We start from the raw sequence: 27,647 nt of genomic DNA on the forward strand, positions 1-27,647 counted from the left end.
CAAAACACAGAGATAATCTCCCTACAAAGTGGGCTGGCCAGTGTCTGGCCCAGGATGTGGTTTGGGCTCTGTGGATATGGTGTACCTTCTCACCAGATCATGTACACTGGAACGTTCCTGTGCATTGGTGACCTTATGTTGATGACTCAGCTGCTCAGTACTCAACATAAAATCAGTCATGTTTACTGATCGGCTTAAATGATTCACTTGAGCATCGTAAAGAGACCCCCCCGCATCATTTTACACTAAACAGTCCAGCACGTCCCTGAGGAGAAGACATTGACAAGTTTGCTAAAAGAAGAATAAAACATAAATCCACTTCACAGCAAAAAGCAGGTAACAAACATTGTCCAAAAGAATTTGGAAGCCAGCTCATTAAGAACCATTTCAATACAACAATCAGAGTACCAAAGAGCCTGATGTCATTGGGATTCAGATTGGTTTTTTTCTCCTTTTGAGGATTTTTCCGAAGAAGTTTTCAATGCTTTTGTTGCTTTTTTCCCCCAATACAAGCAGACATGTCCAGGACCTCCTTAGATAGTTGGAGATCTCAAACCCCCACCACCCCATCTTGAACCCAAAGTTACATCCTTGCATGGACTACAAAAAGAAGCCAGCCATCTGTTCTGCTTCCTGGGACTCATGTTGACTGGCTCTTGTCTGAGTGCGAGAGTCTTTCTTTTGAACATAAACTCAAATTTCTGACATAGAAACGGGTCAAATTTGACCAGAAGACAACAGGAGGGTCGATTGAAAGTCCAATCCCCAAAAACCCACTAAAGTTCAATCAATTTAATGTGAATGCATTTCACTTTTGACACAAGGGTCAACTGGCCGAGTTCTTCTTTGAAATGTAATGTTCAACAGGCTGGGGTGATGAGAAATAAGACAAAGCACACAGTCAAGTCATTGTGATTGGATCAGTTTAGGAAAGAAATAACACCTGACCTTGACGACCTTTCAGCCCAGCTACATGACTACTACTAATCAGCGGGTTTGCAAGTGTCAGCCCATTTATTAAAGCTGCATTTGGTTCTTTTTTGGCAGCAGAACTGTGACCACAAAAGTTACATTATCTCATAAAGTTATGAGAAATATGTAGGCAAACTAAACTATTCTCTCTCCTTTTAGCTGGGTTGGTCTCAAACAAGTCCTAAGAAACATGTGTCTGCTAAATGCTCCACTAAGCCCTAGCACGTCTGTGTTTGTGTGGTTTGCCGCTGGGCAGAAGTGAACAGTAGCTTTATCAGAGGTTTCTACTGAAAACAGCTGCTCAACAATGTCCACAATGAACTGAAAAAAAGACTAAAAAGGTTAATGAGCTGAGGTGCACTGCAGAGTTGGTGATAAGCAGCGGTGGAAGAAGTATTCAGATCCTTTAGTTAGGTAAATGTACTTATACCCCACTGGAAAAAATACTGTTACAAGTAAAAGTCCTGCATTGATAGGGTTACTTAAGTATGTAAGTACCGTTAGGAAAATGTACTTCAAGTATTAAAAGTCCTCAATGCAGAAACATCCCCCCATTGTAGGAACAGGAAAGGATCCAACCAGTTGTGCGTTTAATGGTCTAATTATTTCAGCTGGAATTGTAGGCCCTTATATTGTTGGCTAGTTACTATAATATAACGATTTTATAATCTGTAATAATAAAGTAACTAAAGCTATCCGATAAATGTAGTGTAGTAAAAAGTAGAATATTTCTGAAATGTAGCACTGTAGAAATAGAAAGTGGCATGAAAAGGAAAGACTCAAGTAAAGTACAAGTACCTCAACATTTGGACGTAAGTACATTACTGGATTAAAAGTACTAGTCACCAAGTGTCAATTGAACATTGCTTACATAAGAATATTGATAGGGAGCTTAAAAAGTATCGTCATGAATACACGACTTATGGTAAATGGTCTAAAACATGCATGAACACTGGAATGGTCCTTATTTAAAATCATGTGAGACATCCAAACCTTGCTCATCGCTAAATAAGAAAAATAGCACATTTAAGTTGTTTAATCAATGTGGATAACACAAACACACAAAAAATTGAGAAAAACAATCCAGAAAGGTTCATTTGTAGAGATTTTCTGAAGTGATACAAAAAAAAAACATATGCACAAAAGGAGAAAGAAAGTTGATTTCACTGCTCTAATCTGTCCTCTCCTAACACCTTCTGTTCACATAGGCTACATCAGACGTTTACTACTTTAATCCATGCTTCACATCTACACATACAAATGGAAAGAGCCGTAGAAAGGGGTCGTCTATCAGTCCCAACAGGGTGATCCAATCATGTTTCAGATGCTTTATCCTCTCAAACTGACATAGCCATCCTTTAGTGGAAATCACAACAATGGATTATCCCGTGGAGTTCAGAAATATTTTGATAAACAAAGACGTGATCTACTTAAAGACCACAAGAACAATCTCCGACATGGCAAAATATTCTGGGTGATATTTCTACTTCCAGAACATCTTGCAAACACAAGAGTTCCACAAACCTGGCAGAATATTAAAGTTTGAGTGAAGCAGTGAATGGCGCTGATGTAAAGCATGCCTAGAGCACTGGAGTCAGACTCCTAGTTTGGTTCAACAGGCAAGATGAGAACAATCCCATTCTTCAAAAAGAAAATTTATAGTGGTGTGCCAAAAATGTATTTCTGAGCCATCTCTGGATGTGGCAGGACTGAAAAAATCATCCTAATCTACAGGACATGACCAGAAAGAAGTGCAGGAGTCTATGGGGATGAGGAAGTAGATGTTGACATCTGGGATTGAAGTGCCTAATTCCCTTTGAACCTCGCGAGGATGGTCGCATGTGCTACCTCTGGGACACATGGTGTCTCCAGCTGTCTCTTTAACCTGCTAGCCAATAGGCTGTTCTCATCAACCATTCTTGCATATAGCTACAAAGAGTGAAAGCACTGTAATTCCTATGTATTCCACGTATTTACTGCTGTGAGCACCACATCGACTGCTGCAGTATAAGAACACTGTGGAGCACGTAGGGAGGAGGTCAGGTGGATGGGTCATAACACGCAGCTCTTTCAAGCCAGGGAGCGGAGTTCATGTCCCGGGGAAAACACGTTCATTACCTGGGAGTCTTTAACTTTATTCAAGTTTCCGGGCGTGAAAGGGGCCAGACAACACCGTTCTCCGAACAGAGACATACTGAGAAATACAGAGAGTTGTGTAAAGCTGAGTTTTAATAAGCTTTGCAGCAACTCATTTGGCAAGGGCTTGAATGTAACGGACTTTAATTAATATAAAAAATGTTAATCACTGAAGCTTAAATCCAAACCATGATCTTCTTCCTATGTTGAACCAGTCGTAGAATGACATTCACTTTTTGTTGGCTAAACTCATCTGCCACGGCCTCGTAGTGCTCTGCACCCGGCTCACAGTCGCATTTTGTCAGTAAAACTCACATAGCACCGGCTGCTGATAGGACTGTGCTTACAGTGCTCTTCCTAAGATATCATGGTGTGGATAAGTTTTGGCACAAAACATTATAAACCCGTTCATGAGAACGTGTTGAGGAGGTTCAAGCTTCCCCGCGTTTCACTCCCCCATGGTGCAACTACCGTAACCAACCAGCAGGAGTCACTGGTGCAGACAGAGCTGAGACCCCTTCACTGGCTTCCCACCCTGAGAACACGGAAAACCGAAAGCATTGCTTTTAAAAAAAAAGATATTTAAATGTATTTTCATACCTTACAGGCCACCACTGGTTTGCTGGCGTTACAAAGTGTAACCACGATATTAAAATTGGACAAAGGTAATCAAACACATTCGGCAACATGCTCGGTTTCATCAAAAGTTTTGGTATTGCTGTGTAGAAAAGCAATTGAAGAAATTGATTGATTTATGATCATATGTTATGTAGCAAGAAAAAACTGATTCCTTACTCTAAAGGCCTCAGTATGGTTTACACCAAGTGTTCTTATTATAACAGTCTACCAGTGTCTGACATCACTGGGTGGGCTACATCTGACAAATGCTCTCCAAAACTGAATCCCTCAAGCTCCCTTTTTCATTTTTTTGAACTACTACTAATTGAGTTAACTACTACTAATGGAGTTAAACACTGTGAAAGCCTTCAAGAAGAGACTGATGTAATATTTACAGCGGCATGCCATTCTCTATGACTGCCGCCAAGTGTGTTCATTCAGAACACTTTTGCCTTTAGACCTCAGCCCGGAGTTATTTATTACCAATTTTGTCGAAACTCAGTAAGCAAGTTCACGTAATGATTACGTGATAGCCATGTTTATTCTTTGTCCGTCATGCTGGTGTAACGTCTCAACCTTAGCGCTGCTACAACTGATTGAATGACCACGTTTTCACCTTGCCAAACAAAGCAAACTAGAGCATTGCTCCAAACGCTGCAGCCTTTCAAGTGAACTGCTCCAAACAGGCTTTCTGAGAACACACGCTTTCAAATGTGATCAATCGGTTACAACGGCCAAGTGTTGACATTTGGGCGGCCACAGCTTTGATGGCCACAATATTCTGGCACATAAGAACTTTCCATAACCCGACATTGAAAAACAGCTGAATATTACAATCGGATTAAGAAAACATGGTAAAAAAGCTCTTCATGGTTTAGTGTATATAAACAAGCATGTGCACACTTTGGATCTGAAATGCCAAGCCTGTGGTACACCAATCAGAAACATACAGTCTGGAGAAGTAATAAAATGTTCATATGGCAAGATCATCACTACGCTAGTGTTCCTCTCAGGGGATTAAAGGAAGCAGTTTACAAATACTGGGAAGGACTAATGCATTTCCATTACATTTCAAATTATATATTAAAGTGTTATAATACAGAGATAATGCTTTCATAGACAGTCGGGCCAGTTCTGCGTACAGTCTGGTTCCTCTCCTTGGGAAGGAGGGGGAAACAACCTTTACATCGGCTGGTTTGAATTAGGATGGGGGTGGGGGATGGGGGGCGGGGGATGGAGACAGGAAGAGCTGCAAGGCCGCCACCCGAAGGTCATGCTGCCGTCGCCACGGTAACCCTGATATGGTGCAGCGTAGGGTGATCTGAAACGCAGAAGAGAGTCTGAATGTAGGGTCTGTACCTTATTTAGAGGCTTTTTTTAACAGTCTATTGAGATCAGAATCAAGTTTTGAAAATAGACATTTTGTTTTTAGAGGCTTTTCAAAGTAAAAAGTGCCGGCTGACAGAAAGCACAGTGGATCAAGTATTTGATAGGTCATCTCTATTTTAAGCTTTGTTGAGAGGAAGAAACCAGAGAGGTAGAAGAAGATACATCTTAAATTAATTTTCAGGTTCCAGGCTTTCAGATGACATATAACCCTGCTATGTGACCTGCTATGTACCCCCCCCCCCCAAAAAAACATGGGTCTATGGTAGGTCTCTAAAAAGAACTGACAGCATGACTGTACTTGGTCTGCTTTTTTTAGGGTCATGTGTCTTAAAATAGTAACACTAAGGATAATGTTACAGATATTTTGTGCTTTTCTCGTGCTACTTGAAGATAGAAGATAAGAAGTTGGTTATAACCTCACTGTTTCTTAATTTCCACTTCAGAGATTATGTTCATTATCTTTTTGTTGTTGGCAAAATATGGCATGGCATCTAACACTTCTTTTCAACCAAGAAACTTTCTTCTTCCACGACAATCACACACAGTGCTAGTGGCTTAAAATGCAAAAACAGGCGGCCTGTTTATCCTTTTCACACAGACATCGAGTGGATGTCTGATCTGTCCAAGAATCACATTGGAAATGTAATGCGTCACGTTGCTCTAATAATAGGGCTCTTCATGTTGCAGCTTCCTTTCACTCAAATACATCGGTAGGTTTGAAAAGCTCTTCATCTTTAACCATCTTAGAAAGTTTTTGAAGTATTTCCATGATACAGGCATCACTATCTTTTTCTTAAACCAAGACCAAACTGAGGAATTTGCATCACTTGTAGAAGGCTGATTTTCTGGTTTCACCAGGTCAGTCTGGTGTACAAGGCCGAACCGGTTTGATTTCATGCTAACTGGTTAAACCGGCATCTGTCACTATGACACCTTCTGGCATATTCAAAAGTAGCTAACATCAGCAGCCTGTGCTGACAGTGCCACAGCACTACGGATGGTCTATGACACCCCCCCCCCCCCCATAAAACATTCTGGGCTTTTCCCGAAGTTTTTAGTTTTTTTTCCCCAACATTTTTGCCGTTTATTCTGAGTTTTCCCTACGTTTGTCTCCTTTCTTAAGGTTTATTTTCCCTAAATGTTTTTGGTACAGTTTGATGTTGGTTTTTCCCAAACTCTTTCTGGGTTGTTGTTCATCATGCTTTTCTCAATACATGCAGACATGTGCCGGGACCTCCTAGATAGCTGGAAATCTCAACCCCCCGCAATGTTGAACCTAAAGTTACGCCTGGACGCCACCGTTGGATCTGGAGTCGCTCCACTCTCACATGAGAAAAGAGCAACACCTAGTGGTAAAATTCAGTATACTGGTCCAGTGTTTGGCTTGATTTAAAACCGGTTTGAACATGTTTACACCATCTTCATACTTGAGAAGCACAACTAGAAGCGCTGGAGCATAAATGTTTTTCAGACAGTAGGAGATCAATCATCGGAAAAAAAACTACATATTTAACTAGAACTGAATTGGGGATCATTCTGTATTTATGGAACGGACCACCGGAGGGAAAATGGGGAGGGTCATGTCTTTTTATTCTTTGTTGAGGGAGAGTAACCCAATGTTTTTTAGTCTAGGAGGGAGGGTCAGAAATAAACGCCTCTTGTCCGCGAGTCTCCCGAGAGAGCTCCAGCCAGATCACAGCGGGGTCTATGAAGGTGGACAGGCCGACTGTCATGCCAGCCTGAAATCAGATACAGTTGGACCAAATTGGCAACAGCCATCAATTTTCATAAAATGGCCCATATTTGAGCCCTACATTGTTGATTTTAAAAAGTCTCAGAAGTGAATTTTGTAATGAAATGGACAATGTATACAGTTTCTAGTTGTAGTTCCAATGAGACAACCTGTAGGGGGACCAAAGCAGGAAACGTTCTCCAGTGTTTGAGTGATTGGGCAGGCCAGCTGTCATTATGGGTTATTACCCAGTGTGCTTTGTTGAACGGTCTCACGGTTTCCTCGTTTTCTAATTTCATATGAATACTAGTTTACTAGAGGAGTAACTTAGTATCTGAAGTAATGCAGGATGTGCGCATTTAGCTTCCATGCTTATTGTGTTTTCACAACGCTAGTGGTAAATCTACTGAAATGGCCGCCATAACAGTGGAGTATGATGTGTAAAATGAGAAAGCTGAAATTAAGTAGTGTATGTTATGGCTGAAAACAATGATTATCCATACATCTTTGCCAAACCAGAACAGATAGCATGAATGCTTTATTGTGGATGTTCATGCTTTTTTCCTCCCCCAATAATATTGGAGGGTTATTCTGTAGAAAATTGTATTGCTGGTGAAGGGAGGGTCAAGCCTACACCGTGTTATCCTCCTGTTGGAGTTAGCACCCAACAGGCTTAAACAAGGAAAGTTTTAAATGTGTTTTTAACCGCTTAACATGTTCAATATGTCATTACCAGTGCCTACACATGTGAAGTGATTCCTTCTGAGGGAACACAGTGAATCTGACTGCAGTAGATGTGACAAAGGCATAAAAATTGTGTTAATCCATACCTCTGTTTATTTCCTGTTTCCACACCAGTTGATTGTTGATCTCATACAATCAAATATTCCAAAATGTATTTTTTCCACCCCAAAAAACATTTGCCGTTGTTCTGTCCTTAGTTATGACTATGTAGAAACGGGCTGGAAACTGACACCACAGTCAAGTCAGCAGAGCTGCAGTTCAGTTCAAGAGCTATGTGCATTGGTAACTAAGCAACAGTGGCCTCTTGAACTTGTGACCTGCTGCAGCTACTAGGGTGTCAGGTTACAGCCTGTTTCTACATCATGTAATGACATTTTGAACATGTTTGGAGGCTAAACACGTTTAAACTAGCAGGAGGAAAACACGGTATGGACAGCACTGATTGTTTTCATTTTTCTCTCTGACAGCACTCCAAATTTCCAAACAGAGCTTCGTGTTGGAATCAACTGGAATTCTCCTTTCATAGAAAGAAGAAAAAAAAGAAGAAACTGCTTATCTTAATGACAGTAAACAGTAGCGTTGAAGCTTAGACAACCTGTAGTTAACTATTTAACCAGACTGTTGCCTCCCGACAGATCTTAAGGAAATCTTTTTTCCTGACCCAGTTCGATGTAATAAACTCCTCTGTTCCCTCTTCGATTTAGCCTTCTACTCTCACCCAAAAGATAAGACAGCAACCTCTTGTAAGTCATGTATTGATTACATATGTTTGAGGGTAGTTGGATGCAGTTTACCAAACATTTGTGTTTGTGTAGTGCGCGGAGCCTTGCCAGCATGATGCAGGCGAATTAAAATACTTAAGTTACAACTAGGGCTGCGAAATTAAATAGCAATATGGACTAGAGCAATATCCAAATTGCAGAAAGGGCGCAATATTTGTCAAAAAGGCCAAATTTATGTCAAACAATTCTGAATGAAGTATTGTGGTGCTGCAAGACATCCCGGCCTACAAGTCCTATCCTACAGACTAAAGAAACATCTTTGTTTGGGACAGATCCTCTAATAGATGACACCAATCTTCTTTTTATTTTCCCCAATAACAATTAGAATGATTATTCGCTCCAGTATCATGAATCATATCGCAACTGCAATATCAATCAGAATAATCGCAATTACGGAGCTATTTCCTCATATGGTGCAGCCCTAGTTACAACAGCACTCACTTATAGCCCACCCTGGGATGACTGGAGTACCTTACCATATTATTGGCTCATTGCGTTGTTCTTTCTCTTCCTGAGTGTTTGCTCTTCTGGGCTGACCATCCTCTGGAAACACACACACACACACACACACACACACACACACACAAAAACATATGAACACAGTTATATGTGGGTCTCCAACAACTATGCCATGTTTATTTAAATTTGTTGAAAATATCAATAGCTCAAAAGGAGGTGGAGAGAACTTTAGACCATGAAGTGGTCCGCAGCACAGTCACACCCGGTGGAAAACAGAGATAAGGTTACATTCTGACAGAAAACAGAAGTGTGCCGCCCCCAACATACAAAAATATTAGTAACACTACGGGGCAATGTTTTCATGTATGGGCCAGTGACATGATGTTTGAAGAAATATTTGGACCCATTGCACTGTGACATAATGACAAACTGAAGTTTTCCATTTTGTTAGTGAAATGCATTTCTTACCACAGGGGTTTCCATCTACATCGTCGAGGAGATTTGCTGTCGAATTGGCGGTGCCCAATCTGGTGAGAAGCTTAGTTAAGAACACCAAAACCCGGGCCCTCTGCAAGCCTGATCACTCTCTAAATGTATGGACTCAAAGAAATCTGTTACGGAGGCTGATCCATGGAGTATGGAAGTGTTTTTATGTCGATAATGTAAGACGTTGAGGGTGTAAATTAATTCCCAGAGGCAATCTTTTTCCTCCATATGGATTTCCTTTGCTTTAACATTAGTGAAGAAACAAAGAGCACAAAGACATAACAATATGCATCATATGTCTGGTTGTTTCACTCTTTAAGGACAAGCATGTGTTGAGTTGAATTACTGCTATGTCACTTGGAATTATTGAAGCAAAATACTTTATTTGCTAAATTAAAGTATTCCCCCTCAAACAATAATACTATGATAGACCAGGTCATTAACATGGGATTTTTAAAAATTCCGATATTGTGTATGTTGTTTCCCTCTTGCCCTGACTTTTCCTACATACCTATTCTGCGCATATCTATATTGTCATAATGCTAAGAAAAAGAAAAGTGATTATGTTGGAACTCAGCCAAATTGATGCATTTAATGATGGCTTTACAGCACAATGAGACAGTGAATGGGACATAGAAACTCACTAACTTGCATTTTTAATCCTTTTAATCATCACACTAGTGCCTACATAAACCCAAGGTATGCAGACACTAAGGTGTGTCTCAACACGGCAGCCCCATGTGTGCACCACACACTACAATATCATAAATGTTAATAAAGTGACTATTTGCAGAAAACACCAAGGTTTCTAAATTGTATTATTTTCATAGTGTGGTGTGGATGTGTGTGATCAGATGGCAAGTTGTGTGTTGATTGTTGAACTGAACGAGAGACAAATAAATAAAGGAGACTTATTGTTTTTACCTTTGACAATGTGTGATAATGTTATCATTCATTATATTAACCATTAAGTTGATTTGCTAAAAATGAAAATGCTGAAATTGATCACAATGTTTCAGCATTTGTTTGATGCCTTCTAAGTTTTATGCTGCAGGCTTTGTACTAGCTACAAGTTAAACAGCATCACATCCAAATAAAAGAGTTTTGCGGTAGTTGCTCACAAAAAACCTTTGTGTGTGTATATGGCAGAGATGGCAAAAGTACTCACTTTCCGTACTTCAGTAGAAGTACAGATACTTGTGTTAAAAAATACTCCGGTAAAAGTGGAAGTACTAATTAAACTTCTTTACTCAAGTAAAAGTAACAAAGTACAGGCTTGCAAATTTACTTAAAGTATAAAAGTAAAAGTAGCCTTGTAAATTTTTTATGCAAATCTACCTGGAGCACTCAAATGTTACTAGAGAGCATGCTGAGAAACTTCAGTGGACATGGAGGACACGTCTTTATATGGCAAAGGGTACATTTTCAATGGATGTCTGCCAACAGGCCTAAAACATAACATATGATTATAATGACAGAAACTGGGACTCCAGGTTAATAAGATTCTGACTTATTAACAAGATATGAATTCAGTTGTGATTCTGTGAGAAGTCACAGATCCAGTTTTTATTTTTAATCTTTCCCCCTAACATAAAAATTAATCTACATGTTTGTGTGTGCTCAAATATGGCTTCTGGAAATAAAATAAAGGATTAAAATATGAATGATTGAACAGACATTAATTAAGAAGTTCCCCAGCACATTGGCCAGGAGTCCTTCTTGATGCCTTCTGTCTCAAACATCTCTCTCAGATAAGGCTGAGGATGATGGGAATGTCTTGCTGTTTTCTTCATTTTCAACCATGTCGCCCTCCATACTACTATGTGCTAACGTTAGTGCCATCAAGTCGCACTGATTTGCTGTGAATTAATGCAGAATGCTGAATCTGTTGAGTTGTCTTAGTCGTGCGTCAAATACAGTAGATGTATTCCCATCCATTTAGACTGAATATGGTATTGATGACGTAAACAATAATAAGGATAACAGTGAAATGATGTGAAAGTTGAGAACTAGATTAGGACTGGATTAAAGCCGATTCTGGTTTCCAACTTCACCCCAGGTGTGTCTGTTAAAACAGACGGAGACAACTTCTCTCTAGCTAAGTTTCCATCCACTTGTCAATTGAATTACAGAATCTGAAGTTTGGCCCCAAAAAAAAAAACTCATGCGAATAAAGCTGGTGAAAGTGTTGATGCTTCATTAAGACCAACGTGCAACCTAGCTAACAGGTGAAGAACACACCAAAACCACTAGCTAACTTACTTTAAATGTTAAGAACTATAGACCAAAAACAGGCTTAAGTGAACTGACAACATGAGTTATACGACTTACAGTTCTCAAAGAGGCAGACACACAATCTCAGCTGGTTATCCTCCGGACAGCTTGTCGCCTTTTCATTTCTCTCACTTTTTTCTCTGTGTGGCGCGCGCACCCGCTCGCGGTGTGAGGCGCGTGTCCGCGCTATTTTCCGACATAACAACCTCTTGTACAAAACCAAAGTAACGAGCCAATTTTGTAAAATGTAAGGAGTAGAAAGTACCGATATTTGGGTTAAAATGTAAGGAGTAGAAGTAAAAAGTTGCCACAAAAATAAATAGTAAAGTAAAGTAAAAATATCAGAAAAATCTACTTGAGTACAGTAACGAAGTATTTGTACTTTGTTACTTCCAATCTCTGGTATATGGAACTGTAAGACACAACAGCGGGTTAAAATATTTTTTCTAAAAATAGATAACAAAACTGCACATTTTATACCACTAAGAGTATGGATGTGTTCAGACAGCCTGAGTCCATTGTCCTATGCTTGGGCAAAAACTGAGGTCTTCCCATTTATTTTACATGGTGACAATGCGTTGCAGCTGGGATGCCACAGGGGGAGACCCTCAAAACAACGCAATGCGGCAAAACATGACCAACTCAACTTTTGGAGAAACACAACCCCAACGTCACACTGCAGTGGCCAATCATGTGAGCCGTAGATCCGACTTCTCAGAGTGTTTTTAAAACGGTGTGAAAATCCCGTCAAGGAAATAGGAAACATAACTGCTTCTACCATTGCCACAAGAAAGTTTCAAAAAGGTAAACAAAGAATAGAAACAACAGCACAGAACTGCCTGGGAGTTTGTGTAATAGCTGAGAGTTAAAGGCCCATCAGCCATACAAAAGTACACAGACGTGTCAGGCTTTGTGGTTATAGTACCCCTAAAGAGCCCGGCAGTTCTAGTGTAATATGGCATACAATGGTGGTAAATAAATAACATCTGGCTACTTTACTATCTTACAACTAATAATTTCTAAACAAGATAATGTAAACACAAAGTTAAGCAAAGGATACGAATGGTGCTTCAGGAGCATCCTCCTTTTTGACTTTTTCCGCTTCGTCTTTTCTGAGAACGTTCTGGCAATTTCAAACAGCTTCTTTCTTGTTGCTGGAAGAGAGAAAACATCCTAGGTCATTAACCACAGGCAGACATAATTAGTTCCACCATGGCAAGATACGATTATATAATGTAATATACCAATGTTAATGCTAATTGCTCCAGTGATCGTTTCATCCTGTTCTTCTTTTGTGTCTGAAGGTTGCTTAAAAGCAGCAGGAATAAGAGTTCCCAGTTCCCGAACTCGGTTCCTTTTAAGGATTCGGGTTATTCTGAATCACTCACTGAATTGAACCAGGTTGTGAGAGTCAGTTGAATCACTTGAGTCAGTGTTGCTAGGAATAAGATTTTTTTAAATCAACTCCGTTTTCAACTTAATTGCATTTTAACATATTACATTTATACACCAAACCTACAGCAGGCCTAGCTAGGCCACGTGTTGAACACTATGTTATTTCAGAAGTGAAAGAATGGCTTGTGTTGTTGATTTGCTATAATCTGAGCTTGAGGAAACACTTCACTCGCTTGTTTGAATCAGACCCACTCTTTACAACGTAGCCAACTGATTTGCGGTATTGACTGACTCGCACATGCATCGACAACTCACGAGTCATCGAGGGAGTAAATCCCATGGTCTGCGAGCTTCCGGCTCTGAATCTGCAGGTCGGACTGTCTCTCTGCTCTTTCATTGAGTTGACCTGTGGAGTTGTTGTTGCCTAAAAAAAATTTACTTTTTAAGTTATAAAGCTTTTTGCAGCTAAGACGGCTAGGAATAGTGGTCGCTAATGTTTCAAGGTTTGTATGTTTTGCTGTTATCATTTGAGATTGAATTGTAGAAGGGCTCAACTGATCCAAGTTAATGATACTAGACTGATTTGTGAGTCAATTTAAAGACGTTTAAAGTGAATCATGACTAAAAGGTTTACTCGCACGCTGTTCCGCTTGTTGTGCTAATCTCAGCCCCATAGTAGCACGTGTGAGACATTTTGTTGTGTTGACATGTGTTTTTCCCCCCACGTCCGCGCACACTCCACGGTCAAGAGTGCAAAGAAAAACACTGACTTAAACTAGACCTGTACATCCCAGTCTCACATACATCCTACACGCACGCGCACACACACACATTTAAGACTTTTGTAAACAAAATGTAATACTTATTTTTAGAATATTGAATTTAAGACAGGAACCCTGGTAAAAAAGGATAATGCAATTATTTGTGAAATATCAGTTGGATTGTAAAATCGGGGGAGACTTACATTTGCCCATATGTTTGAGTTTGTCTCTGAACAGGGCGTCATCTGACACTGACTCCATTGAAGCTGCAGAGTTCTGTTCTCCTGCACACAGACACAGCAACACTGCCCCACTGTACACTCATGTGCTGGCACACAAAACACATCAACTGTAGAACCATGTATTATAGTATGACGTCGGGAGAACAAATCCTTGACACAATCAACAAATATCACAGTGAATGCACAGACACAAACACACACGCACGCACGCACACACACACGCAGACCTTCAGTAGAATTCAGTGTGCAAAATAGCTTGGCAGAGGAAGCTTGATGAGTGATATCTACCTGTGGAATTCTCCATACTAGATGAATGATTGGACTTTGATTTCTTTGATTCATACTTCAAGCGATCTAAAAACAGAGAGCAGATGTTATGACCACTGATGTGAGGAATCAAGATGTGATGAGATCTGGTAAAAAAAAAAAAAGAAGGTAAAATTCCCAGACTTACAAACCTCCATGTCCAGTGTCTAATGACAGGGGAACCTACTTTTAAGCTTTGCAGTGTTGCATCACAGCAGCCAAAGAAATCCACCACTACCGTCTAATCTATGTGGACTTGTCTCAGAAAAAGCCAGTTTATCAAAAACAATAACAGGTAGTATGTATGGGTATCTATCCATGTATGTATAAGTATCTATGATCACACACCATGACTTTAGACTTGGGCTTAACGATTAATTGTTTTCGAATGGAAATTTGAAAGAATGTGGTTAGCTAATTGTGAAGACGGCAATTAATCAAATGTGAAATATTTAGTTGAATGTTTAGTGTAACATTTGGTTTAACACGTTTTATTCCTCTTCATTATTATATTCACTGTTTGTTCATTATTTATTGTTATTAAAAAAAAAAACACTAATTGCTCCAATTTATCATCCCTGCATAAGAATGCAATGGGTTTTATCTGTAACAATACTGAATATATAACTTGATTTATTTACGCTAAATAAATAAAATCGTGAATTGAAATTCAATTACATTCATTTCTCAATAAAATCGTTGAGCTCTACTTTAGGTGGATGTGGAAACGTGCATTTTAGCCATACCTTTCCTATGTCAGCCTGGTTGTCTTTAAATTCAGAACGGGACTATAATTGAATATTGTAAAAATAACTAGGCTGAATTATGTTTTTAGAGCAGCAACAGTAACTTTTCAACAGCGAATTATAAAATAAAAATCTCACTGGAAACAAGTCAAATCAATAAAATAACATTCCTGACATCTAAATACTGAGTGGAGTTTAGAGATGTATTTGTCACAGACGTCAGTATAGTATCAGTCCCTTCTGAGGGCCGATGACATCTCGTTATGTCTACAGTAATAATAATAAAAAAAAAACAATAATAAAACGCCATTAATTATTAATGGAGATTTACCGCTGGAAGAGGGTTAGCGTCATTTGCACCTATGCGCTCTAAATACCTGGGTAAAAAAAACTGTTCTAAAAATACTCAAACAATGGAAGCAAGTGCCTTGGTCATACGCTGAAGGATGTAAGTGTATGAAAAAAAAATGGAGACATGGAATTCATTTTGTCCAAGTAAAGAAAAGCAAAGATAAAAATAAAAACCAGCAATATAAAACTATTAACGCAACTTAACACAGCCACTGGGACACTTCAATATATAAAGACTAACAGAATAACAACGTATACTTTTATTCAAATTGAAAACAAGTATTAATATTGCAGTAGGTGATTAAACATCACACACACAGCATACATATTTACCAGCCAGTGTGTGAAAGATTGAGTGATGAGCGAACCAGAGAGAGGAGCTCGCAACACCAACACACAAGCATTAGTTGGTTTTAGGGAAGTATAAAGGGTTATATATGGGGGTGGGACGGGTAGAAACTGGGAGCGATTTTATTTGAAGCTACTAGGCCGTTGATTGCTGCATAAACTGTGTTGTTCATAACTGAAAATGAAGAAATAAACCTTTTTGGAAAAAAGGGTTATATTTGATCAAAAACTATGTACAGTATTCAAACTCAAGAGTTAACAAAAGGCGGGGGGAGAGCATTTTCCTAGCCAATGTATTATCTTCGGCAAACGAAATGGATTGGCTGGGGATCACCGTTCATAAACGGATTATGGACTGCAACATCATGATTTCCATGGAAACATAGTAACAACAGTGGCATTCCTGATAGCGCCATTGAGCTAAAAGAAACGCTACATTCTCCGGTCTCATTCTCACAGACCTGATCACGCCTACATGAGATATTTGGGGACCCCAGAGTAACCTTTTGTGGCCACAAGCCATCCGGCCACGCTAAATGTCGAACCCTGCTTGTTGTTTGTAGTCCTACGTTTAAGTTTCAGTACTTGGACAAAAAAAATTATTCCAAAAGAGACAAGCATAGGACTTAAGCATTAAGGCAAATCATGGCAGTAAATGCACATAAAAAACAAAAGGCTTTTTAAAAATAAAAAAAAGGTGCCCTTTGGAGTTTTCTTGTAAACAAAAGTTATGTTTAAAAGGGACCGTGCGCAATCACGGAAGGCTTGTATCATGTGGACACAGAGTTTTTGTCATAACTTAAAATTTGTCATGGGGAGACAAAAACTACGCACTATAGCTTCAACTGTATTTCCTTCCTCAATAAACAATTACAAAAGCGGTTTATTTTTCATTTTAAATCCAGCATTGGTAAATTTATGTTCACTAGCTCGCAGTCTTCTTCCAGCACTGCAGCATATCTTAGCACATTGCCACTTATAGATCAGTGGAATAGTGTGAAATCCTTGGGAGGAGCTAGAGCTGTAACATTTCCATATGTTTGCTGTATAAATAAATGCCCCAGAAATAATTGTGATTAACAATGTGATTGTCTCAGTCAATTTCTTTTTTATATTTACTTATGTAAACATTAACGTTTGGATGAATTCCACGATACATCTTTTGGTTTAAAAAGAGCCTGTGAAGTAAACCACGTCCATTCATCTATATATCTATCTATCTATATATCTATATATATTTTTTCCAAACAAAAAAAAACACTTTTATAATTACAAGATGGCATAGCTAAACAAAAACAATTTTCCAGTAATAACCCTTAGGACCTTGGCTAATGTTAGCAATAAAATATGGTTAAACAAAAATTGGTAATTATGTAAAACACTTGACAACAAGACAATTCTGTAATAATTGTTACAGTCCTAGTAGGAGTGTGTAGCGTGCAGGTCAAAAACTCCCCAGGGAACCTTTCATGGCAGCAACCTTATAAAAGAAGTTGTCAGGATCTCAATAATATCTGTCAAGTCATCTCACAACCAAGTGTTTCCATTCTAGGTATTATTTCCAGTGATTGTTATCCTGTGTATAACACTGCCACCACCTTCACGCCGACATTATAAGCAGAATTTCTGTGTGAAATTAACAACTGTCCACAGTCCTACCTCTCTCCAAGGCAATGAGGAACTCGCGGTTGCGCTGCAGCTCTCTCATAAACTCCTCGTTCTGCAGGAACAGGGCGATGCGCTCGTCATCAAGATACTGCTTCAGCTTCTTGTCTTGCTCGGTAGCTCCGCTTGTCAAACCGGGACCTCCGGTGGACCCTGCGGCTCCAGACAGAGAACCAGACTGTGACGTCCACTGGCTTATTGAAGAAACGGAGGAAGAAGATGAGGATGAGGGCTGGGAAAGACTGCTCTGGGAGCTCTGCTGAGGCAAAGACAGGAAATGGGATTCGTTAGCATCAGGAAGACATTTGTAAACATTTTGGTGTTTAATGTTCGTGTCTTTCAGAGTTAGATGAAAAGATGAATATCAATCTCATGTCTGTGTGTTAAATATAGACCTGAAGTCAGAATGTAGTTAGCCTAAATTAGCATTAAGACTGGAGGCAGAGGAAACAGCCGGCTTGGCCCTGTCCGAAGTAAAAAAAAAATCAAAACAAATCCTAACACCTACAAAGCCTAATTTAAATACCTAATTTATGGGTTGGTTACAACTAAACTATAGTTCCAATACATAGTGTACTTAAAGCAAATCTTGTCTGCACTTATTTTTTCAAAAGGTACTGTACATTATTGTTTAAAGTGCTCATTTTATGCTTTCTGGCATTTCCCTCCCTTTTCTTTATGGTGCTACATCTCTTTTCTGTGCACGTTATGGGTTTACGAAGTAAAAACGGCCAATATCCATCCCAAAAGGGACATACCAACAGAAACCACTGTTCACCATCTGCTCCAAACAGCTCTATTGTAGTCCAGCTAGGGCTGGGCAATATGGCAAAAAAATATGATCACAATAATTCTTTCCATATTGATCAATAAAGACATTTATCACTATATATAATTAGATAATGCTGCCAGTTTGAAGAGTATCTTGATAATAAGCCTGAAGAAAGCAGAGGGTTCATTAATTAAACTTCAGAAGTTTTTTTGTTTGACATAAAAAACAGAATAACATCATGTAACATTTAACTGTACAAACACGGCTTGGTTTAGAATTTATTTTGTGATTAAAAAAAGAATATATTGAACAGCTAAATGTTAAGTTTGTAAACTTTTCAAACACGTACAAACGGTACAATTTTGTAATGTAAATGAAAATAATGTAAATAAAACTAAAAGCTGCGACTGCTATCACGTTCACTTTTCATACGGAGCAATGATCGCAAAAGACAACACGATTGTTTTTCAGCAGAAGAACCACTAGGACATCAGACAAAACCTGTGGGCAGACTAACGTAAACATTTAAAACTGTGTGGTCGCTGGCACATTTTGCAGACCATGTTAATCTGCGCTTTGTCACTTTTGAGATATCCGAACCACTTCCACATAATTGACGTTGCGTTACCTTTTTTGTCAACAATTTCCTCAGCTTCGGAGGATAACGCAACTTAACTTTCCCCATTGCTTTCATGCCCATGCTGCTTGGTTCCACTCATTTATTCAATGTTCTTCTCCGCCAGTAGTTCAAACAATGCTCTGCGTAGAAAATGGGCATGTACTTTGACATACAAGCCAAATACATTTTGTTCCTCTACTATTGACGTTTTTGGCGGTTGGGAAACAACTTTTGGTGCGCATTACCGGCATCTTCTGAAATGGAATGTCACCTTCAGCTGTTAGATATATCCATATTGAGACAAATATGTTTAAAGTTAATCGTTATCAACCGGAATTTTATCGCAATCCCATATCTAGATTGTTTTATCGCGCAGCCCTAACTTTAGCCTTTACTTCCGTGACAAACCTGTTGCTCACCTAGCTGCTAGCGTGGCACGCCCTCATTCTCCGCTTCTGACTGGCTAGTAGTCCTTACCAAGCTACTGTGCATGTGCGACTCCAAACAAAGATGAAACCAAAGTGAGATGTCTCACACTGTAGCTAAAACAGAGAACTCAACACACAGGGTGAAAAGAGGAGCTGCAGCAATTTGCAGTACAACAAAAATATTGAGTTTTTTGAAAATTAAACCATGTAAATCTATTCTGGTACAACCTCTAAATACAACTATGAACCTGAAAATAAGCATGATAGGAGCACTTTAATTGAGTGCAGGTAATGCACTTCAGACCTCAAATCAATCTGCACTCATAAACACTCAAACTCCACAATCATAATATAACACTGATATATCACAAGTATTAATTTAGACTTGAGGTTCACTGTAATGGACTACACAACTCAAGCATGGTTCTAACTGATTTCCATAATTGATGGAAATTAATTGAAAATGGAATGCCTGGAGTCCAAAGTCTTATAAAGTCGAATTTACAGAAGACGATTGACAGTCATTACCTTTATTTGGTAACACTTTACTTGACAGTATTGACATAATCATGACATGACACTGTAATGAACGGGTCAAACTTTATAAAAACACGTCAAACGTTTATGACTTAAGTTTGACGTTTATCATTTAAGCGTCATTCACTTTTTGTCATGACAAGTTGACATTGTTTGGGTTGTCTTGATAAAGGCAACTTGACCTTACTAGAAGTTGTCTTGGTCATGACAAGTTGACATTAAATTTGTTTGGGTCGTCTTTGTAATGAGTATTATAATTAGATGTGCAATATTAGAGACCAATTGTAGAACTTTGACACATATGTGTGACAGGATAATGTACAAAACTGGTGGTCATGTGTAGTCCAGGTTTGATAAAGACACTTGTACATTATTTTATTTCGAGACATTCCTTTTGTTTTCCAAGTTATTAAAATGTGGTCAACAGCAGTTGGTAAAATACTGTATATGGGAGATAATAGTGTAAAAGACGTGGGGGGATGTTGTTGAACGTCAAAAAGCGTGTAGTTTTTCTTTTTAGAATGTCACATCACACCTTCAGCCACTATGGTCAAAAACATTGTATCAAAATGTAAACAAGTTGCTGTCAACAGCTACCGACTGATACCATAAAACCATCCAGCAAATAAACAATACCGTAGGGAGGTTACCTGAAACCGGTGATTTAACGTCACTGCTCATTTTACACAAAGCAAAACGCTGAGTTAACATTACTAGTTACATTTTTCATGTTGGTTTTGAGCAGTATGCACCCCCACTAACCTGGAAAATGGTTTTAAAACAGTACAGCGTGTCGGAGGAATACAGCATCTCCTGTAGAGGGGAGGCAGAGGGACTGCAGCGTTTGCTAACGTTAGCTTCTGGGGTCTGATAAACAATAAATTCATCAAATTTAGTGTCCACAATTTTCCAATTAACTGTAGCTGTCATATTTCCCAGGACCAGAGTATGTGCAGATTTCATGTCGTGATCAGGCCACCATCAACATAATAGAGGAAACACTGGTACCTCTTTGTAAACAGAGCGAAAGAGAGCTGTGCCTCAAACCACTGTCCCAGCTAAGTTGGTGGCGAGCTACATGATCAAGACTTAACTTAGACGGATTGCCCAGGATTCCTTATTCATGGTGGAAGGACAAACAGAAACCAAACTCATACAGGCCCCAACATCTCTGAACTCTCAATTCAGCTCGTAGAACTAAGAAGGGTTTCTTTCATGTGCCCACTTTATTATTTAATTTGTTATTTTTCATACCTACAGTGTATTTATCTACACTTCAATCTAGTCCTCTGGTTCTGGTCCAAATTCACACTGTTATCAACAACAAAACACTACTGTCAAAGATTTTTACATCACATGATAATGTGTTAGGAAGTTAATTTGGTATGAAATGGCACTTCTTAAGACATGTCTTATCCGTCATATCTTAAAGACAAATCAAAAGGGTACCACTTTACTTGAGGTCTAATCTATCCATTACACTGTCACAATAGTGTCATGACAACCAGTTCTGTACAATATCTTGTCACACATTCATTTGACAAAGTGCTAAAATTGGTCTCTAATCATACACATCTAATTATAATAATCATAACGTCAACGTGTCATGAGTACAAACAGGGGTGGATTTTCTGTTTATGTCAGGTTGTCATGACAAAGGGCGGCTGTGGCTCAGTGGTAGAGTGGTTGCCTGCCAATCGGAAGGTTTGTGGTTCGATCCCCGCCCCTGCAGTCATTGTCGAAGTGTCCTTGGGCAAGGCACTGAACCCCAAGTTGCCCCCGGTGCTGCGCATCGGAGTGTGAATGTGTGTGAATGTTTATCTGATGAGCAGGTGGCACCTTGTACGGCAGCCCCGGCCACAGTGTATGAATGTGTGTGAATGGTGAATGTTCCCTGTAGATGTAAAAGCGCTTTGAGCAGTTGTTAAGACTGGAAAAGCGCTATATAAATACAGCACATTTACATTTACATTTACAAAGACTTTCTCTGGTAAGGTCATCCTGGTTAATGTCAAGTTGTCATTACAAAGACATACCAAACAAATTAATCGTCAACATGTTATGACAAAAACAACTTTTGGTAACGGCCCTTTGATTAATGTCAAGTTGTCATAATCAAGACAATCCAAACACTGTCAACTTGTCAAGACGAAAACCGAATGACCCTTAAAAGACAGAAGTCATAAACGTTAATTAGTTCTTTATAAGGTTTATAAAGAACATGTATCATGTCATAGGCATGACAGTTTCATGTCAAGGTTATGTTAATATTGTCCAATAAAGTGTTTCCCTTTATTTTTTGTAAATACAAAACAGTCTAACCTTCCAAAACAGAGCTCTTAAAAGACCCTGCTACAAGACACAAATGACCTATTGGCAAAAAATGAGCTGGCTTTTCCCCAGGGATTTGCAAACCTGGTGGCCCCCCGGGCCTCAGTTGCCCCCCACTGGGCCTCAGCCACTTGGAATTATATTTTTAAACTACAGTTTTTTTGGCTTAGTTGGAAACTTAGACCTAGTCATATCTTCAAATCTCCAGTAAGCGTTTAGCACTGACTTAATGTAGGGTCTTGTGGAATCTGTTGTATAGCCTTTTTAAATACTCAAGCTGGGCCCTTGTTGGAAAGAACAATTGCCACCGTGTTAAACAACTTTTCTGGGGGAAAGCCTGATGAGCCAGCCTGTTAACTAAAAGTCGGCAATTGATGAGGCAAGATAGCCAAGTTTCTAAACTGCAATAAAATCGCTTACTGTAAAGTAGGTCAATAACCATTGGCTGGCCATCATTTTTAAATAAGCCACTTTTGTTAATGTCGCTAACGAAGCCTTGGCATATGCATTTTGGCCAGCTCATGTTTTGGTTTATAAAGCACTTGGTTCGTAACCAACGCTGCCTGCTATACTGTATTTTATAATGTAAATGAATATTTTCTGACTTGTTACAAAACTAAGATTTAAGTAGATTTTGAAGAGGGACTAAGAAACCAAATGGACAAATTTAACATCTGTATGCTGACATTTTTACCTTAATACTGTCCAACTGCTGTGGCAGGATCCGCAGAAAATCGTCTGGGAGATTTCCGAGCAAAGGAGGGTTCCAGTTCCGGTAGCTTCTGACCTGCTGGTGACCTGGAGGTGGCTGGGCTTCAAATCTATGAGAGCCAGTAGAGGAACAGGACACATTAGTAACTCTACCAACTGCCTAAGGTACATTATTAACTTACCTCTACCTTTCTCAAACTTCTTTTAATTACTTACATCCTTTAAATTGCCCACTCTCAAAATCATATAGGGTGGCCAGAGAAAGGGAACTTTTATTCCCAGATTTCATTAACAGAAAAAAAGAACGTATATTGTTCTTTGTCTAAAGAACAATATACATGTCTAAATCCATACGTCTAACGTAAGAGACACAATGAGTTCAAAGCATGCCTGTGCCCAACCCAGAATACATCTGTGTATTTGCCGCCACACACACCCACGCACAGCTGTTGCGGCGAGCTCGACAATAGAGTTCACAAATACCTTGTAGAGTAGGCTGTTGTGTGGGTGTGTTGAGTATTTAATGACCCTCAGGGACTTTCTAGAGGCACTGCTGGATGCAACTGCAGGCTGGGCAGCTCACAGACACTAATGTGCTGAGTGGACATGCACCGCAGGAGTCAAACACTCACACACAAGGCAAGAGGTAGTCAGATATCCAGCAGCAGTCCCGCGCAGGGCTCTGGCTGAATCCTTATCGCAAAACTACTTAAAAATTGGTACAGAATTTTGTACAGCCATGGTTCATATTTAATGCAATCAATGAAATGTTCCCCTCACTGTCATCTAGCGTCCCCATTAGCTCAAAAGGTCTTTATGTCCAAAAGAGCAGAACTCCAAGACCATCAGCCAATTCAAGAGCATTAAGGGGAAGATTATCTTCTCAGTCATAGTGAGAAGATGACCACCCACTTGATGAAGACTGGCTACATTGATACTAGCTGCCAGACGGCGGGGCTCCCAGGTTTCCCAGGCTGCGCACAACAGGCCACCATGATTTTGGAACAGACCCAGACCGCTAAGCAGGAGAAGAAAGATCTACCCGTCATCCCGCATGTCATGGTGATGGTAAATGAACTCCATTTATATAGCGTTTTTTCTAGTCTTAGTGACCAGTCAATCATTCATTTATACACTGCTGACCATTATATGGAGGTGCCACTTGCTCATTAGATAAACAGTCAAGGTACACTTTGATGGAATACACTTCCTCAGGAAAGACGAATCTGCAGATACCGTTAGCAGGACACCAGCCCCACCAGTTACCATGGGTGGAGTGGAGAATCAAGGTGTAGCTAGGCAGGCAGCTCCATTTTCCAGGCAAAATCTGTGGCACCACACTACAGTCAAACATCCACAAGATTAGTGCTGCTGGTCAATTTTACAATGCCATGGGGAGAGGGGTTGGAGGCAGCCCATTAAAAAGGAAGAAGGCAAAGACAATTTTTCTGCATAATTAGATAGTAATGGCTTTGAGAGAGACAGGACTGTGCATTATTCATGTCATTGTATTTTTTTTTTTTTTGCATTGTGTTCCTCTTTTTCCACCTTCATGCTGTTACGGATGCTGGTAACTTTAATTTCCTCACGGGAGTCATCCCAAAGGGATTAATAAAAGTTAAGTCTGAGGAAAGGCAGCAAAGGGCCAAAGCTGAAATCGAACCCCTGGCAACGATAGATGTAGTGATGTTTCCCGTTTTCTGTATGACTCTGAAACTGCCTTAAAAAAAAACAAAAAAAACGGACCGACAAGTCTGATCGCCGGTTACATGATTGGCCACACCATGTGTGATGTCAGGTTGCGTTTCTCCAAAAGTTGAATCCATCTAAACTTCTCACGCGTTCCACTGCGTTTACATTCCGCTCCTCCCTGCAACCACAGGGCTGCAGCATAAACCCACTACTCCCATTCAAAAATAATAAAAAGACCTGCATTGCCCCGAACCGTCTAAGGGCCGCCGCAGTGAGTGCTACAGCGTAAGGCACTGGTAGGAGAGCTAGGTTACCCTTTACCAACTAAAACCCTCCACCCATTTGATAAAGTCAGAGGTACACTAATTTGGTGAATAAAACCCAAAGAGAACAGAAAGCCTTCAAAGTGGCTCTAAGGCTTCAGCTTCATCTGTGCAAGATCCCTCCCTCTTACCTTGGCGGGGGTGTTGGAGGGGCTTCTGGGTATTTCCTGTCATAAATGTGCATATCATATGTTGGCGGAGAGTAGACTGGAGGCGGTTCCTCGTCTGAACTGTCAGGTTCCAGTGTTCTCTCCAGAATCTAGAAACAAATAGACAGCCCAACACAAGCCTTGTTTTATGCCCTTGAATTTAGCAAGAATTCCACTTTGAGTCCATATTTTGAATTTAAATGTTTGGACATTGTGAGTAATAAGCCCTACAGCACACACAAACTCAAAAAGCCGAAAGCATTTTCATGCTTGAGTGTTTTGATTGTCTGTTATGGATACAGAAAGGCCATTAGGAAATACATTATAGTTTAATGCTTAGTTTGGGATCAGCATAGTTTGGGATCAGCAGGTCATGAAGCCGTGGGTCATTGACCTGTGTCTGAAGAACCAGCAGACTAATTATCCATCAAGGTAATGTATGACAGCACGCATGTTAAACCTTTCTAGGAGAACAGAAGGAACTATCTAAATTACCCTGGCCTGTTTTAATCCGCAGAAAATTGCAAAAAAATGTTTTTCCATTAGCTCATTGAATGTAGCAACTTCTCGTGTTCCTGTGATTGGGCCCCAACCGAAATTTTAAGTTTGAATTGACAAATTGTTCACTTTGTGGTTTACATTTGTTGTTAAAAAAAAAAAATGGTTTTAAAAGAGTTAAAAAAGGTTTATACATACCAAAGATTTTTGGGATTGTATGCTCTGAGCCAGAGCTCCATGTCCACGACTTCACGTAAAGTTTTCCAACTTAACTTTTGGATGTCGTAATTTGTAATAAATGTTGTCTTTTCCTGGTTTTAAAGGCTGCATTACAGTAAAGAGATGTAATTTTCTGAACTTACCAGACTGTTCTAACTATTCTAATATTAAGCTTAACCCACTTAGTCATTGGATCCACATTGAGGATTATTTCATTGTGAAAATATGTTGTGAAAGCATCAATTGTCAACCCTACATTATAGTCACAATATCGATTTATTTGGTCCTGTTCTCGTGATATCTGATTTTCTCCATATCGCAGAGCCCTACTTTCCACTGACCTCTGCTGGGATGCTGTCATCAGAGTCGGAACTGTCATCGGAGCCCTGTCCATCAATGCTCATCTGGAGCAGCTGGTCAATCGTAGCGTCCACTGCCCCGTTGTTGGAGCGCAGGACGCACTCAATCACCTCATAGTCCATGGAGGGGAACATTGTCTTGAAGTCCTCCATGGCCTGGTTGAACTCCAGGCGTCGGACTTGCCGGCTGGACCTGCTGTTGTTGAGCTGCCCCTGCCCACCGCTGCCCCCACCACTACTTCCGCTGCTTCCGGAGCCTCCATTGCTGCTGCTACGCTTGAACAGGCTAGTCATCCTCAGGGCCAGGCTGCCTTGGCTACTGCCAACCTACTGATAGGATGGCTCTTCTTTTCTGTCACCAACACAAGGACTTTAGCCACTTCAGTCTCACTTTCTTTCCACTTTTCTCTCACTTAGTTTCTCATTCTACCACAAAACATGGCAGCCTTTTGATGAGAGTTTAGAAACACTTGTTTCCCCCCCCACCCCCCGCCCCAATGCTACTCGTTATTCAGCTGCATCCGGCATGGCTGAATGTATTACAGGTAAGCAGGGTCGGGAAGAGTTGGATGGTCACCAGGTAAAGATTAGAGTCAAAATCCGTCAGGAAACACACATAGCTACATCCCAGTCATCAGCACCTACAGAGAAAGAGACCACATCCACTGTATTAGTAAGAGCTAGCACAAAACACAAACATGACATAGTTCTGTTATCTCTTAAACTACATCACTGCTTTTCAACGACCCAGAGTTTTGCTGAGTTTGATTCTACAGTAGCCCAGTAATTGACTTTAGAGGCTGTACCACTAGTAGGTACTGGATCCAAAGAAACCAGGAATCAAGCAGCACGAAAATCAGTAAGTGAAAGATTTATTGATTAAATATCGTTATCACAATATCATGCCCATTATTATATCGAGGGGGGCAATATATATCAACTCATTGTTGTTATCGCAATATATCAAAAGTGTCCAAGGAGTATGAAATATTTTGTTTATTTTTTGGAGCGCTGCGTCCCATGCGTTGGCTGTGTGGCTTAGTTGGGTTTGATTTAGAGTCAGTTTGAAATTTGTTTCACTGGCCAGTTACCGTGCAAGCAGCACACAGAGTATGGGGCCACTATGTGACCAACCTTATGTAGCGTACCATGTGTGTGCATGTTTCAACAGAGTGACAGTGTAAGTGAAGAAATAAAGACAACAGAACAAATCAAAGAGAAAAAAGTTGTGTCCTGTTCCCTTTATTTTATACTGTCCTGTTCTGTAGACATGGTCGTTATTTATTCATTCATTTTGTACCAGTCCAGTCAGTTGAAATAAACCTTGTGTGTTGTAAGAAAAGTTGTTTTAATTTGTTATAAATCTATTTTGATTCATTTGCCTGTTACTTTTGTAATTTTGAGTGTTTAAATATATTAAAATAAATATCTATAATCGCAACATAAATAATCAATATCACATTGTCAATTTCTCTTCATCCATTTGCATGTCTGCTTCTCCCTTCCTTCCCGTTTCACTAGGGCGTTATTGTAGCTGGCGGCAGCCCAGTGCCACATGGCAGTGCCAGGCCCCATCCTCAGCTTATAAACAGAGCCCCTCTCT

The 27,647-nt window shown here is 39.8% G+C and overlaps 1 protein-coding gene and 1 long non-coding RNA gene across 4 annotated transcripts in view; one reads left to right on the forward strand and one right to left on the reverse strand.

The window, feature by feature from the left end:
• The first annotated feature begins 96 nt into the window (after positions 1-96).
• LOC117941688 lies at positions 97-21,636 on the forward strand. Its single transcript, XR_004655956.1, has 3 exons — positions 97-216; positions 17,808-17,817; positions 21,626-21,636. It is a non-coding gene; the product is annotated as an uncharacterized LOC117941688 (long non-coding RNA).
• Positions 3,969-27,647, reverse strand: part of cuedc1b (CUE domain containing 1b) — a 30,540-nt gene continuing 6,861 nt past the window's right edge. For 2 of the 3 annotated variants that reach the window (XM_034866680.1, XM_034866681.1), the window contains exons 2-11: positions 26,027-26,685; positions 24,951-25,078; positions 22,788-22,914; positions 17,401-17,665; positions 14,279-14,344; positions 13,952-14,032; positions 12,653-12,746; positions 9,301-9,359; positions 8,850-8,916; positions 3,969-5,047 (exon numbers count right to left, since the gene is read on the reverse strand). In XM_034866680.1, the coding sequence (XP_034722571.1) occupies position 5,047; positions 8,850-8,916; positions 9,301-9,359; positions 12,653-12,746; positions 13,952-14,032; positions 14,279-14,344; positions 17,401-17,665; positions 22,788-22,914; positions 24,951-25,078; positions 26,027-26,338 (1,200 nt within the window). In that variant the 5' untranslated portion in view covers positions 26,339-26,685 and the 3' untranslated portion in view covers positions 3,969-5,046. The remainder of the gene's footprint in view (positions 5,048-8,849; positions 8,917-9,300; positions 9,360-12,652; positions 12,747-13,951; positions 14,033-14,278; positions 14,345-17,400; positions 17,666-22,787; positions 22,915-24,950; positions 25,079-26,026; positions 26,686-27,647) is intronic. The other variant, XM_034866683.1, reaches the window with a different exon arrangement.

This window comes from Etheostoma cragini, chromosome 3 (genome assembly GCF_013103735.1).
Source record: "Etheostoma cragini isolate CJK2018 chromosome 3, CSU_Ecrag_1.0, whole genome shotgun sequence".
NCBI lineage: Eukaryota > Metazoa > Chordata > Actinopteri > Perciformes > Percidae > Etheostoma > Etheostoma cragini.